At 35.5% G+C, this 16,282-nt stretch overlaps 1 protein-coding gene across 1 annotated transcript in view; it reads left to right on the forward strand.

Moving 5' to 3' along the window:
* The window catches only part of LPCAT2 (lysophosphatidylcholine acyltransferase 2), a 76,368-nt gene that overhangs the window by 23,042 nt on the left and 37,044 nt on the right, over positions 1–16,282 (forward strand). Inside the window, exons 6-9 of the mRNA XM_023209959.1 lie at positions 780–838; positions 2,402–2,436; positions 5,567–5,621; positions 13,721–13,803. Of these exons, the coding sequence (XP_023065727.1) occupies positions 780–838; positions 2,402–2,436; positions 5,567–5,621; positions 13,721–13,803 (232 nt within the window). The remainder of the gene's footprint in view (positions 1–779; positions 839–2,401; positions 2,437–5,566; positions 5,622–13,720; positions 13,804–16,282) is intronic.

Below are 16,282 nucleotides of genomic sequence, written 5' to 3' on the forward strand. Positions count from 1 at the left end.
TATAGAAATACACAAAATAACTCTTTAGCTTGCTCTGAACATTTTTTTCTTTTCTGATTGCAACTTTTTAACAGTGTGGATCCACAGAACTTACTGCTTTGCTTTCTCTTTTGGTGACATAATTCCTCTCTCCTTGGAGTGTCCACTCCATGCATGTATGCTTAGGATGTGTGGCTGTGTGTATGTTTGGGAACCCTCACAGACACGTGAGGTTCTATGCCATCAAGTAGAAAACCTATCTCATTATCATTATAATGTCTTTAGTTGCTTTCTGAGGTTCATTTCTTTTTTAACATTGGAAGTCAGTGAATGCAGCTTTCATTATCATTTGTAATACTTGAAAATATTTTTGTATTAGCTGCTAGAATGCTCAGCAGCAAAGTTATGACTCACTTCTAGCAAGTATGGTAGTTCTTGCTTCAAGCATTTGGTTTAATGTAGACTTTCTTATTTTTTCTTTGTCTTGATTTTATCATTACTTAAAAAATTCTGTTGAATATTAACACTTAGAAAATGAAAAAAGTGGAGAAACAAATCAATACATAAACAAATATTTTAAGTGGCATAGGCACAGCTTTAATATTTTGTTTCAGTAGTTCTTAATTTAAAAAAATCCCTCATTTTGGTAAGTACTAGGGATTTATCAACATTTAGTAAATGATTTCTGTTATACATACTCTTAAAATATTCAGTCTATGTATACTATTTATTAATTTTGTCTTTATCATAAAAGTTTTATTCACATAAAAACACATTATAAAATTTCAACATGGTTGCAGGAGCCTTCATTCCAGGAGTTCCAGTGCAGCCAGTCCTCCTCAGATACCCAAACAAGCTGGTAAGCATAGTATTTCACCACAGGAAGAATTTCAGTATTCCAAGTAGCATAGATTCTCTGGAACCCCTTTTAATATATAAATAAGGCTGTGAACAGATAAATGGTGGAAGCAAATGGGAGAGCTCATTCTGCTCGCCACATCTAGTTTTTAAAATTTTGCAAGATAGGCACATATCCATTGATACTAATATTAAATATTATTTTGCTATTACTGAACTTCAGGAAGATATTTTCTTAGCCTCTACTCTGTTGTCACCATGTTGGTGTGATTAATTCCCAGATTAGGGTCTCATTAGAATGAATAGTTACAAATTTGTGATTTTCATTAACTCTAGAAGGAAATTTTTCTTGATTCAGTGTTCATTGCTAGTGAAGAAGTATTGAAATAGCAGGATAAATATGGAAGAGGCTTGGTCTTTCATTATTGCCTCAGTACTTACTAATTGTGTGAGCCTTGGTAATAAGTAGCTTAATTAAATAAGAAAATACCTGAGAAAACTTAACATCTTTTTTTGTTTGCTTTTTGAGTTTTTTTGTTTTTTTGAGACAGTCTTGCTCTGTCATCCAGGCTGGAGTACAATGGTGCGATCTTGGCTCACTACAACCTCCACTTCCTGGGTTCAAGTGATTCTCTCTCCTTTCTCAGCCTCCCGAGTAGTGGGGATTACAAGCATGTGCCACCATGCCCAGCTAATTTTTGAATTTTTAATAGAGACAGGGTTTCACCACGTTGGCCAGGCTGGTCTTGAACTCCTGACCTCAAGTGATCCACCTGTCTTGGCCTCCCAAAGTGCTGGGATTACAGGCATAAGCCACCACGCCTGGCCTAACTTAACATCTTATATAAAGTCCAGAGTTGATTCAGGAAGTAGTCTCTTCTGTTCCAGTTGGGTACATTGTTGTCCTCTAGATATTGATTGTACCACCATTTTCCTAAAGAAAGATTTTTGAGGGGATGTTTTGGTTCTGAGAGGAACCTTTTTTTATGAGAGAATTTATATTAAAAGCCAGGATATAATTATTAGTTATCTCTACTATGTAAGTTTAAGGGTTATTGATCAAATCAGTTTTGTATTTAGAGGCTGGTTTTTCAACCTTGGACATCTATGGTTAAAAAAAAATTAAAATCTATAAAAATTTTATTCATTGTACTTCTGCCTATAGGTTTGATTTATTGTGTGTTCATATTATTTTATTTCCCCCAAATAAACTTTTTTTTGAAAACTGATATATTCTGAGTTTTTTGTAAGCAAATTAATTATCCATATATATTCATATTAGGAGAAAAGTGGCTAAGCATGTAAAATAGTTTTTAAAAAATTAGAGCAAGTCATTTCATCAAAAGTTGTTGACATTAGGAAGATCTTTGCTATGCAGATATGTAATCCAAGAATTCATAGGTCAGTTCACTGTTCTTTAATAATAATGTATTTATTTTACTTCTCAACATGTTGCTTTTAGTTTCAGAAAAAAATAAATGAATCCCCATATTAAAATAAGATCTTTATTTTATTTAGTGTTTTTCCTCCAAGACTAACAGCTAAAATAATTTTGTTATTATAGGATACTGTGACCTGGACATGGCAAGGATATACATTGTAAGTCACTTATGTCCATTATTAGTTTATATACATTTTATTTTAGTGAAGAAAAAGAAAGATCATTTATGCATTCTTTAAAAAAGTGTTATTTTAAATTCTTATTATATTTAAAAACATAAAGATTTCTGATCAGAGCCCTAAGTCTTATAACTGATAAGTCTCTGTAGAGAGCATCACTGTCTTGCACTGTCTTGACCACTAATCCCTGAAGTCCCCTGTATGCAAAATTCTAGTCATCTGTCTCATTCAAATGGGTCTCAAGTGTTTGTCTGCTAGTTTGTAAGTGACCTAGTTTGCATCATAGTTAGCTTTAATTTTGCAGTTTTATTTCCATTGCAGATTTGGCATTATCCAGTGTCTCTATCCTTACTTACTATGTTGGTTTAAGCCATTCAGAAAAATTTAGTCATATGGCCTGAAATAGCTATGATGTGTCTGATATGAGTTGAAAAAATAGCTAACCAAGATTTCAGTTCTGTTCTTGGATTTGAAAAGCATTGGAATCAGCAGTTTCTATAAGCACTTTACTTAAGAGAGAAGAGGAATACAGTTTCATTATTAAGCAAGCTGATGTGAAGTAGGCCTTTAAAAAGAACAGAACATGTAGAAACTTGGTTTCTCTCAAGATCGTTTGTTTAGTGCCCTCTGAATAAGTCTGAGCCTGTTTAAATTTTGGTGAGAGCCATATGAAATACCTGGATTCGAAGACTTCCTTTAGGGTCTTACCCAGTTTTCATATTGTTAAGCACAAAGCTCAGATAACATTGTTGATGGATAGGTGACAATCACTTGGAAATATTTAAGGAAATCATCAGTTGCCTTAAGCACACTGTGGGCTTTTTTTAGATGCCTTCAACATAATCCAGCCGACTTCTGAAATCAAAACTGCATAATTTCTCCGTTTTGTGTATATATACATTGCTTTGAAATAATAAATTTCAATCAGAATATGTAACTGATGGGACAATAGAATAAATATTAACACATATGAAACATTTATATTCTTGTTATGCTTCAGTCCTTGATAATTGAAGATAAGCAAATAACACCAAAAATAATGAACATAAATTGTAAAGGATATATAAACAGCATATTATCTTTCACTTACCAAGAAATCAATTTATTCATTTAACTAAAATACATGTTTCATGCCATTACTTATTTTGAATTCCTGATTGCTTTTAGACATGGGATAATTGGGAGAAACAGGTAGTATGAAAGTATTTGGAAAAACGAAGTGCCTTAACAATGGATGCGTAGCATACTTCCACTTCCTGAGGTGTGCCATCCTTTGGGCTTTTACAGGTTAGGTTCCTTACAGAGATAGTGATGTGGCCAACAAGACTTTTTTTGGTTGCCCAGCAGTCCAGATTAATGTGGTGATCAAATAGGAGAAAGCTTTTCTAGATTAACTGAGAATAGAAAATATAATAGACGGGTTTAGTTAATCTAGCCTTCTCAACTGAGAAGTATGTGAGAAGAGGAAAAGGAAATTAGGAGAAAGAATTCAGGAATGAAAGGGAGAAAAAATTTTTCAAAAGTCAAAACTTTTTCAGGACTTTTAAACAAACACAAAATATTTAAAAGGCACAGCTTTGTGTTGTTCAAATGTCACATTGCACCTATCTATTGCAAATCTCACATCCACTTTTGTCTTCTCATCTACTTAATATTGTTAGCACTGTGTCTGTTACTTCTAAATCTGTTTTCTCAATTGCCCTTGCTCAAAGTGCTACTCCAGATACGGATTCTAAGAAACAGATTTTATACCAAAACAAATATCCCAAGGGAAAGGAGACTTGGAATAAACTTAGAGAAGTTTTGTATCAGTCTAAGAAGTATTTGGTCTGTCTGTAGGGTGGACAAGACAGGTTAGATTTTATGTGTGGTTTCATATTTTGTATTCAGAAGTATTCAGAAGTTTCAGAATAGAATATGCATCTATTAAAGTAATTGAATTCCACAGCTCCATTTAAATAATTAAAAACAGTTTATGCAAGATAGTATGGGTTGACTTTAGAGTTCATAGATAGTAAAAGATGTTTTTCTTTCAAATGGAAGACTTGTGAACTGACACATTAACAATTTATAATTAATTATGAAAGTGATATATCTACTTTCTAAATTCTTTCTTTTAACTAAATTCTTAAGCTCCTAAATTCCTTGAATAAGTCCCCTCAGGTAATTTTTACAGATAAATTATATTTTAATTTCTTAACAGTGAAAAGAGATTGGTTGGTTCTTTTCTTAAATGTGTAGTTTAATCCATTCTGCCTAGTTTCTGGGTCAATTGTCTAATGAGACTAAACTAAAAATCCAGTAGAAATCTCATCCAGAGGGTCTAAATATGTACTGGAAAGCTATAAGTAGGAACAGCTATTTCAAACATTATCTTTGAGAGGGTTGCTTAACCACTTTAAAGACAGCCTTTGCCTGCCTTTACAATGAAATTTGAAACTTTCCAGATTTCCTCATAACTAGAACATTTATTAATAACTGGGACAATTTTGATAAAGCTTCCGCTTTTACAGAAATGCCCATTGATTTAATGTCAAAAAAGAGTTCAGAAATGTAATGATCTACCTAGGAGTTTTCTTATAAACACATTTACGTACCTTAAAATGTGGCCTTGGGTATATTCTCTAGGGACTTGGGCCTTTGAGTCTGTGTTGTAAAGGAAACTTTAAATTTGTGGTTTAGTCTGTTGAGCTGAGGGTCTGACTCAAATACATATTTGGTATTCATTTGGTGATTTAACTTTTGAATAATAATTGTGAAGAATACTTGTCTAAGCTGGGCACAGTGGTTCACACCTGTAGTCTCAGCTACTTGGGAGGCTGAAGTGGGAGGCTCACCTGAGCCCAGGAGGTTGAGGCTGCAGTGAACTGTGATTATGCCACTGTACTCCAGACTGGGTGACAGAGTAAGACCCTGTCTCAAAAAAAAAAAAAAAAAGATTAGTTGTCTAGGCCCAAAAAGTGTTATAGCTGCAGTGTAGCATTTATAAATGCAAAATATATATGAAGTGTGATGCGGGGGTATTTGTGTATAAAGAAATGGTTGTTGAATAATGTAAGATGATACTTGCATTACTGTATAAAAATAGCCTTTTCTTTTTTCTTTTCAGTTTTCAGCTTTGTATGCTTACTTTCTGCCAGCTCTTCACAAAGGTAGAAGTTGAAGTAAGTCATTCAAAATGTAGCCTTGGAACTTGAGATTTGGCTTTGCCTTTAATTTTGAACTTCTAGTCTAGAGAGACCAGACATAAAGGTCCATCACCCATAACATAAACCCTGGTGTTTTACAAATTGTGTATATAAACCTAGGCTGTCAGATTTAGCCCTTGAAATCATGTTAGAAAACACCTGTAGATTCTGAAACATGTAACCACCCTGGCTGGCCAGAGGGGCATCACCTTGCTCTCATCTTTTTACTCCTGTAATGCTGACACCTGCCAAACTGAATGATGTATTTTCACATCCTGACAAAAGGAGCTGTGCGTAGCTGATAGAGCCCCATACCTCTTTAAAGAAAATATTTTATGAAAGCTAAGAGATGCTACTTTGGGTCTAGGGGAGAGACATAGACGTCAGAAGACTTCACTGTGAAATCACCCTGCACATGAAAAGCCCGAGGAAATTCTGTCTGGGAGGCAGCACGTATTATCATTCACAGGACAGTCTTTTGGTTTGAGTTACAGTGGCAGGTAGTGAGAGAGGAGTTATTATAGCATTCTGAAAATTTCGACCAGGTTTTTAAGGCTCTAAAGGTTGGTTCCAGAGCTGTTCTTAGTTTCTAGATATGATGTAGAATGGACCCCTGAATTCAGAATCCATTGGGTTTTAGCAATACCCTCAGGTAGTCTCTGAAGAGAGATGATTTGATCATGGGTCTCCTGGATTTTCTAATTGCATCCATGGATTGTGTAATGAAAACCTTAAGTTTGCCTGTGTCATGCAGAGTTCTGAGTGGGGTCTAGTGCCTAAGTGACAGGACTGTGGAATTTAATTCACAAGAATACTATTTTGCTCTGTTGGATAGCTTAGTGATTTGGCCATTTAGAGATTGTCAGCAATACCAAATGATTTAGGAGGGCAAATTACATTTCAGAATGAGTTTAGTGAAATTTTCTTGAGATATGCATGTTTTCTGCCTGTCTTGAAAATATCTCTTTATTAATTATATTTCACACCTCCCCACTTTTAAAACCAGCTCGGTATCTCTCACTGTGCCCCCCCCCCCCCCCCAAAAAAAAAAACCCACACTTGTTCTTGTGTTTTTCTTAGAGGTTCCTGGGGAACAAAAACTAATAAGTTTAGGAAGTATCAAGGTAAAGAAAATGAATTTTTTTTTTTTTCTCAAGACTACTCAGTACCTTTGAAATGTCTGACTTACAGAACCTTTTTCTCTGGATATTTCCCGGAACCAGTGTTCTATAGAATACACTTCAGGAAGCCTTATATCATAATATTTCTAAATACTTTGAGCACTGCTCTTGCTTTTTCAATAGCTGCTCAGGTAGTCTAGGCTTGTTTTACTTTTCTAAAAAAAAAACAAGAAAACTCATACTTTAAAAAAGCCATACTATCTTCTCTGCAAGATATTGTCTCTTCCTCTCAATGTACCCCTCTGTAGCTAAAACAAGATCTAACAACACATATAGAAATGTACACAAAGCTGTCTTTTTTGCCGTAGCATGTCAGTGGTGAAACTGCATTACAACAGAGGTATTCAGAGTCCTTTTTTTGTTTTTTTGTCATGACCATTATTACCACATTTCCTTTCTGTGTCATGGCTTTCTTTTTTCTTTCTTTCTTTCTTTTAAAAAAAAAAAAATAATAATTACAATATTTGCATTCTCCAGCCAGTTCTGAGACCTGTTTGGATCATATTTTTCTGGCAAAGAAAACAATGTATTATTTGTTCCGTAACTTCACAAATAAAATGACTTTCAGCTGCTTGAAAATAGCCGCATCCACAGAGATTTGATGAATTAGAATTGCGGTGCAGAACAAGAGGATGGGAATTTGTGGACTTCAAATTTAGTACAGATATTCTTATTTTAATTACTTTTACTTTAAATTTATGACTCCACCTTTCACCCAGGTGACTCCTGAATACTTTATGATATTTTAATATTTTAATACTCACTGTTGGATTTAACCAAAATGTATCCCAGCAGCCCTTCAGGCACTAAGTATACCACACCCTGGCTTGAAGCTCTGTAAGAGCTGGGCCATCTCTGAGGTTCCAGCTTTTCCACTACGTCTGACGAGGCCCCGCTTGAGATTGGTTTGTGGTCTCAGCACATTTAGTTGCTCCAGTTTCAATTGTTTGGGTTATTCTCAAGTAACCCCCTTTTTTCTTTTTCTTTTTCTTTAAAATTGATGGAAACTCTTGCTACTATCTTATTTTAAACATGGTTTTGGAACTTCTTGAATATTAGGTAAACCTAATGTAAGATGTATTATTCAAGAATACGGTATTAATTTTATGGTTTTTCAAATGAACTTTGAATGAATTATTAAAGTGCCCTTTTAGACACTCTTGCTTTTGTGAGTCACATGACACCCCATTATGTTGACTGCCATATCCTTTAGTTTCACACATCTCCCCTCAGTAATGATGACTACCAAACTCTTTAATTACCAAAATCATTAGATATCTAAGATGTAATGAATCTAATATTTAGGAATATTTTCTTACCACCTCTTCCCAGCCCTCTCTGCTTCCCAACATAGAGACATACAGTGTTTTTGAAAAGGTTATTATATTCTCGACTCTTGGATCTTAAAAATATAGTTAGTTCTAAACCTCATGTCCTGTGTAACTGTTCTGCTGGCATCCTTGAACAATGATGAAGACATCTGTCTACAGTATGGTTCTACTAAAAGCTATTCTTTGAATTGTAATGTGGCATAATGGGTGTTCTTAAAGTATCTTTTAGTCATACTTTTATTAACCAGCTACTTCACAAGTATATGTTTATAAGGATATGGCTTAGGGCATAGGGAATAAAATAGCTAGTAGGAAACATTGCAAAATGTGACATGAATTAAGAGTCTGCCAGTTTATCTCATGAGAGAGAATACATGCTAAGTCACACTATAAAGCATCAAGTGGGCCTCTGCTAGTTTATGAATGGAAACAAGCCATTTACACTGACTGTGCAGTCAGTTTCCTTCATAGGCTATATCTCAGTTTGTATTCAAAGCATGTTGACTTTAGAAGCCATCTAGTATATATTATAGAAACACAAAAATTGTCTGCAGTGGGCATATTAAACATATAATAAGTCCCCCCTTATCTGTAAGGGATATGTTCCAAGAACCCCCGTGAATGCCTGAAACTGCAGAAAGTACCAAACCCTATATATACTCACTTTTTTCCTAAACATACATACCTCTGATAAAATGTAATTTATAAAATAGGCACAATAAGAGATTAACAGTGATAACTAATAAGAACAGTTATAACAATATAGGTAAGAGTTGAATGTGAACATGATCTTTCTCTCTCTCTCTCTCTGTCAAAATCTCATTGTACTATACTCATCCCTCTTCTCCTTGTGATGAAGAAAGGGTAGAGCAGGATGGCATGAAATTTCATCACCCTACTCAGAATGGCATGCAATTTAAACTTATGAATTGTTTATTTCCAGAAATGGTTGACTGTTGGTAACTGAAACCACAGAAAGTAAAATCCCAGATAAGGGAGACTACTGTATTTTCATTAGGAAAATTCATTTACAAAGCTTATAGTGAGCTTATAGGAGCTAGTTTTAGGCCTAAAATGCTCTGTGGTGGGCAATTCATTTCCCTAAAATAATAGAAAGGTTTTTTTATTTAAAAAGAATTTCTGATGTAGGGAAAGATTGCAATTAATGATGAGTATTATGATCAACAGCTACATGTATATATCACTTTTAAGATCTGTAGAGAGTTAATTACTTTGGGAGGATTCAAAGACATTTATATAGTTTATTTAAGTATCCAAATGCACTACAATTATTTGTAGTTTTTAATCTAAAATGAGCCTTTTGGAAAACTTCAATCACACAACTACACACACACACACACACACACACACACACACACACCCATATATATACTTGTTCTAACAAAGCTAATTTCTTCTGGAACTTGGTAAAATTCTGGAATGTGTGAATACTAATAGAGAAATAAAAAGGGTATTAACTAGAGTTTTTGTTCTAATCCTGTTACTACCTACCTGTATGTGCTTGAGAAAATGAAACCTCTCTAAGCCTGCGTTCTCACTGACAAAAATGGGGATAATGACACCTAATTTATAGAGTTTTGAGGAGTAATAAGGTTACTTATGTGCTGACACATAGTAAGTGTTCAGTAAGCACTAACTTTTACTTTCTGTCTCATCTGGATGTTTCTGTTCTTTTGGGAAGGAAGCAGCAAGCATTGTTTATAAATATCTTCCTTATTTTGTATTTTTTTTCTCTTCAAAGATTTAAAAGAAGAATTATAGAAAGAACTAGAACTGCACATTTGTTAAGATTGTCCTTTTAAAATTTTTTTCTTTTGCAAGGAAAAAATAAAAGATTGATTATAGTGTCATAATTCCTCAATGTTCCTCATCATTTTTTTTTTTAGTAGAAAGGAATGTGCTTGATGTGGTCAAGTGAATAAACTAGCTTTAGTGATATGGAGCATTTATGTAAGTGACTGGCTTTGGTTGATGGATGTCTTAAATAGTAGGCTGAAGAATTTTGTATCTTGCTTGTATGCAATTTAAGGACCAAGAGGAAGTGGGGGACTCTGGGACCAAAAGCACAAACAAGAGATGTTAATCTGAGAAGCATGTCACTTAGTCTGCTCCTCATCTGGGACAGGATGGTGCAAAGTTAAGTATGGTGAAGGTACAGAGAATACTGTATTTGAAAGGAGAGGGGAGTGGAGATATGAAGCCAGTTTCAGGTGCAAAAGAAGGGAGTAAGTTCACATGAGCTGTCTTCTTTATAAAGTTGAAAGTGAAATACCATTTGTCCAGGGAGAGTGAGGTAAAAGTTGACAAGCATGGAACATATTTAACATTTTTAGCATCTCTGAGTGGTCCCTAACAGGAATATGAAGGCAAGATCAGGAGAGGTGGCTGAGGATGTGTGATTGGCACTGTGGGCATGGCAGAAGTGAAAGATTCTAAGTAACAGGTCATACAGAAGTATCCGACTCCCAAGTCCAGTGTAGATAGGCAGGGAGATGTTGCCAGAGGGAGTGGAATGATTAAAGAGGGATGATTAGATCCAGATGTGACCATTAGGTTGTCATGGTCTATGCAAGACCAGATTAGGGGAGAAATAAACACTAATGGATAATGAGGGGAAACTGATTGAAGAACTTATCAGAAATTAGAGTCATAAGTTTGTTTCCATGGCCGAGGTAGAGTCTAGAAGACTATCTGTGGCCAAGATGTCACGTGAGTCGTCAATGTGAGTACTGAGGATACTGAGAAAAGATGAAGTTAGAAAGGAAAACTTTGGGGCTTGAAGTCATTAGGGTATATAGGTGTGTGTTGGGAACCATAAAAGATAGTGGCAATCGTGTTCCCCTTTCTTTGATTGATTTTCCTTTCCAAATAAATGATACATTCATACTGTGAGTCTTGAATGACTATACAAAATGGAAATGTGATGTAGAGGGCAAGGTCTTATCCTAGGAGAGGTGACTTTTTATTAGAATTTCCAATGAATTGCTTCTTAGGAGGAATAGGGCCTCCAAGGCCCATGGGTGTCAAATTTAGGATTTTAATTATTTTGTACTCTCAGTGGATCTTTATTCCTCAAGAATAAGATGCCATGCCAATATGAGAGTTATTAAAAATCATTTTATGAAAAATACTACCTGCACTAATAGAAACCAAACCTGTATTTCATTGTATTATGTTTGGTTAACAGTGTAGCAGCAATTTATTTTTCAAGGTTTTCAGTATGTGCTTTTACGACCTACAAATCAAGTGTATTACAAATGGTTGTTTGGCTTTTTTAAAAGATGAAGAATTATATGGCAATTAAAAACTTTAATTTCTTACACTGTTTTGTTAGAGATTTTATGGACATTAATTTCAACTTACTGCTTTTTTCTTGGATTTTATACTAAGAAAGTTCGAGAAATTTTACTAGATCAGGATGCAGGGAATTTTTAGAAATATTTCTTTGCAAAGATAGTTATTCTAAATATATAAGGATGTGGGGACCTCTGGTGGCTTAGTTTATTTTTCCATCTTAAAAAACATCTATGCAAAATAGAGAGCCACACACAGAATTCCAATGGGAAGGACTTCAGAGATCATTTAGTTAAATGTTTTCATTTGACAGGAGAAGGCACTGAGGCTCCTAAAGGCTAAATGACTTTTCCAAGATCACACGGCAGATCTCAAGCAGCAACCCAGTCCAAGAACTCTTTCTGCAACTTGCAGCTGCCCCCTCAGAGAGGAAATAATCAGATAAATGTGAAAAGTAAAAATGTCCTATAGCACATTATTCTATAATTCCATACATTTTCTCTTAAAAATGCCACTTGCATCCATGTCATCCTCCACATCCTCACTCCCTCTACTCAAGGTCTTATTGTCTTTCCCACGATTGCAGCTGCTTCCAGACATTCTCCCCACTCTTAGTCTCTTCTTTGATGCATCCACTCCTTACTGCTGAAGTTACCACTCAAAAACTTGGACCTGGTCATGTCATTCCCTTGCTTAAATGTCACCTGTGAGATACCAATGCTCACAGGTTTCTTAATATGATTGACAAGACTTGAAAACAGGTCCATTTGGAAAAAAATGGTATTTTCAACTACTTCTAGTTACATTCTTTATTTATCAAATGGAAGTGGTGGGATTTACCTCAAGGAATTGTTTAGAGAGTTAATCATGTAAAGTCCCTAATATAAAATACCCGGCACACAGTAGATGTTTAATGAATGGTAACTCTTACTGGTGGATTTAGCTCATTGTTTCATAAATTTCTACCCTACTGAATGGAGAGCTTCTTGCGGGCAGGGACTTTGTTGTCATGTTTTTAGGGCTTAGTGCAGCACCTGAGCACCTATTTTGGGGAAAAATTAATGAAATAAAATAATGTATGTAAAACACCTAGCATGATGCCCGGTTTCTAGTTATAATTCAATAAACAGTAACTATTGGCAAAAATCTCACTTATCCTTAAAAAGCCACCATCAGGTATTAGTTCTTCTGTAGAGCACCCTTAACAGAATTAGCTTTCTTATGTGCACTCTCTCCCTAGGCACCACCTTCCTCTTTGGCTGCATTTCCTTGGCCCCTGACAAAATTAATCCTTTCCTACCTCTTGCTCTCATACTCCCAGGAAGTATGCTTAGTGGAGAAAACAAGGTTTTTTTGAATCTGACAAATCTTGGGCTGAATTCTGGCCATGTGACTTGTATGCCTTTAGGTAAGTTAATTAAGCTATTGAGCCCCATCTATAATTGGGGGCAATAGAGGTAATGACACTTAGCCTATGGGGTTATTAATGTGTTGTTCTATCTTATTAAAATATTGATCTTCTTTAGAGCAGGCAATAGGGTCCTACTAATCTTGCCTGGTATATAGTAGGTGCTGAAAAATATGTAATAACTTGAATATGGTATAAAACCTTGTTAATGTTAGAAAACCATAAATAAAAACAAGAGCAGTACAATTGAGGCATCACAGAACATCAAGTGGAGAAAAAATACAATTAAAAATGCTAAAGCAAAAAATGGTGGTAAGCAAAAAGCTGTAAAGCCAATACTAAGAGTTTTTTTTAAAAAGCAGAATAAATGACTAAACATAAAGTTCAACCAAATAGTAAAAATATGGTTGACATTAGAATAAACAGAGAAGATAAAAGACAAAAAGAAAAAAACAATTTTTTTTTCACATAAAGGGATGGAAGTAGTTGAAAAGGCAGCTCGAGGAGAAAGATTTTAGTAGCTATAGTTTACACTTCCAGAATTCCAGACACTGGCTTGTTTCACCCTCACAGTCACCAGGGAAGTAGTGATCGTAGCCCTCTTTCCAGAGTTGAGGAGATGGTTCAGCAAAGTTAAATGACATACTAGTTAACACACAAGCAGACCCAGGGCTTAGAAACAGTTCTCCTGAATCCAAGCCCAGTGCCCCATTACCTCATATAAGCTATGTTCTAGAAAGGTAGATGATTTAATATATTGATAATGTATAAATTAATTTACTTGGCATTTAATGTCTTAGGCTTAAGACATTGTTATGGAAAGGTACATTTGTCTTTCAGTTTATGCCAGTTCAAGTACCAAATGATGAAGAAAAAAATGATCCTGTCCTTTTTGCTAATAAAGTCCGGAATGTAATGGCAGAGTAAGTGTCTATATTTGATTATAATTTGTAAATAATTTGAAAATTATTTGTACATGTTGTTTAACTCGTTTTAAGGATTTTTTTTTTTAACCCCTGAAGGCCTCGTTCCCTAACTCATTTTGATACATAAAATAGTGTGCCCAGGGATGAGGTCAGTATAACAATCTATAAATATTTTCCCTAGCTGCATACCACAAATAAGGAAATACGTCTTACTGGAAAGACTGGGGAGGGTTCAATAACCAGAAAAGACCAGTCAGTGCCTTGCACAGGGTGGATTCTCCTAAGCTGGCCCGCCACTGTCAAATGAGCCTTGTGATGACCTCAGTGGTTCCTGACGTGGCCCACCTTCTATTCCTTCGACCTTCATATAGCTGCCCAAGGCTGAGTGTTTCTAAGGTGTTACTGATGGTAGCACCAAAAAGGAGAAAGTTTGCCATGTAAAAAGATACATAAAAGAGGGAAAAAGTCACCTCTTCATGGATGGCTATAAATTAGGATTTAGAAACTATAAAACATAAGGTTAATATTTTCCTGCACGTAAGAGAGTTGTAACTGGCCATTATTCTGACTAGATAAATCAACCCCTATCTTGTAATGAAAGAATGTTTTATACTATACCACCACCCAGGCAGCCTCAGAGCCCTCCAGGTGTGCACCCTTTTCCCACATACCACCTCCGTCATTCCCAGTAGTAAGTTTGGAGCTAATAGACCAGCAGTGTTTATTCTCTTAGTAAAAATTCAATGAGAACTCTGAATTTAGCTTCATAGCTGAATTTAGCTTTATAGCCAGATTTCGTATATATAACCAGCCATGTATATAGGTATGTGTATGTGTCTCTATGTTTTATTCTAATATATGTTTCTTAATATTTTTCTGCAGAATAACTATTTTCAAAATAGAATAAATGTTTGGCAAAAAATTTGCTATTAAATGTATATAGATAGGGTTGTTTTATCTAGTTTCTATATCAGCTACAAAGTTAGTTTTTATGTTGTTTTCTTCTCTTCCTTTCTTATGTTTTCATGCCAGCTTATATCCAAAAGGTAGAAAGCAAGATAATTATCAGAATTTGAGAGAACTGGGCCGGGCATGGTGGCTCACACCTGTAATCTCAGCACTTTGGGAGGCCGAGGTGGGTGGATCACAAGGTCAGGAGTTCGAGACCAGCCTGGCCAACATGGTGAAACCCCATCTCTATTAAAAATACAAAAACTAGCCAGACATTGTGGCACACATCTGTAATCCCAGCTGCTCAGGAGGCTGAGGCAGGAGAATTGCTGGAACCTGAGAGGCGGAAGTTGCAGTGAGCTTTCATGCCACTGTACTCCAGCCTGGGCGACGAGCGAAACTCTGTCTCAAAAAAGAAAAAAAAAATGAGAGAACTTATATCAGATATTTTGGCTTCCCAAATTGTGCTTAGAAACAAGAGAAGGGACTTGTTTAGACAGCCTTTTTCTGAATTTAAAGGTGTGGAGGTAATAATGACTTGTGATAAAGAGTAAGAAAGACCTTGATTAGCTGCACAACCTTGGACAAGTCTCCTCCAAATCCCCTTCTCCTCACATGTGAAATGGGAGTTAAAATCATTGCCTTGTCTTTCTCAAGGTTTTGATTATTAGGAGACTCAAGTAGGAAAGTACATGATAAAAGCATTTGAAAACACAAGTACTGTGGTAAGCCCTCAACTTATTTAACATTATCCTTACATCAACTCTATAGTACAAGTAAGAAAGCTGACTCGGGGAGGTGAGTAGTTTGCCCAAAGTCACATTAGGTAGTGACTGTCTGGGCTAGAGCTCAAATCCACATTTCCTGTTACCAATGCCCAAGCTCTTAACTATTATACTATACCATTTATTATTATAAATCCCAAAATATTTTAAAATTTAATTTTACATCTTATATATTCTTATACCAAAACACTTATTATTCAAAGAGCTTAGAAAAAAATATTTTAGACAGAAAAATTTGTTGTTGTTGTTGTTTTGAGACAAAGTCTTGCTCTATCACTCAGGCTGGAGTGTAATGGCGCGATCTTGGCTTACTGCAACCTGCACCTCCTGGGTTCAAGTGATTCTCCTGACTCAGCCTCCCGAGTAGCTGGGATTACAGGTGCCCACCATCATGCCCAGCTAATTTTTGTATTTTTAGTCGAGACGGGGTTTCGCGATGTTGGCTAGGCTGGTCTCGAACTCCTGACCTCAGGTGATCCGCCTGCCTTGGCCTCCCAAAGTGCTGGTATTACTGGCTTGAGCCACTGCACCCAGCTGAAAAAAATGTTTTATTCTGATTGTATTCATTCAAAATTTAATGTTTCTAGCAATGATTCAACAAAATCCAGTACGGTTTAAAGACATATTATGATTTTTACTGAATATTTGTGAATAAAAATTTAGTGAAAAGGAATCTTTATCTCATGTACTGCATGTTTGTTTTTTGTTTGTTTGTTTTTTTTGTTTGTTTGTTTTTGGTG

The sequence above is a fragment of the Piliocolobus tephrosceles genome, chromosome 17 (assembly GCF_002776525.5).
Source record: "Piliocolobus tephrosceles isolate RC106 chromosome 17, ASM277652v3, whole genome shotgun sequence".
In the NCBI taxonomy this organism is placed as follows: Eukaryota; Metazoa; Chordata; class Mammalia; order Primates; family Cercopithecidae; genus Piliocolobus; species Piliocolobus tephrosceles.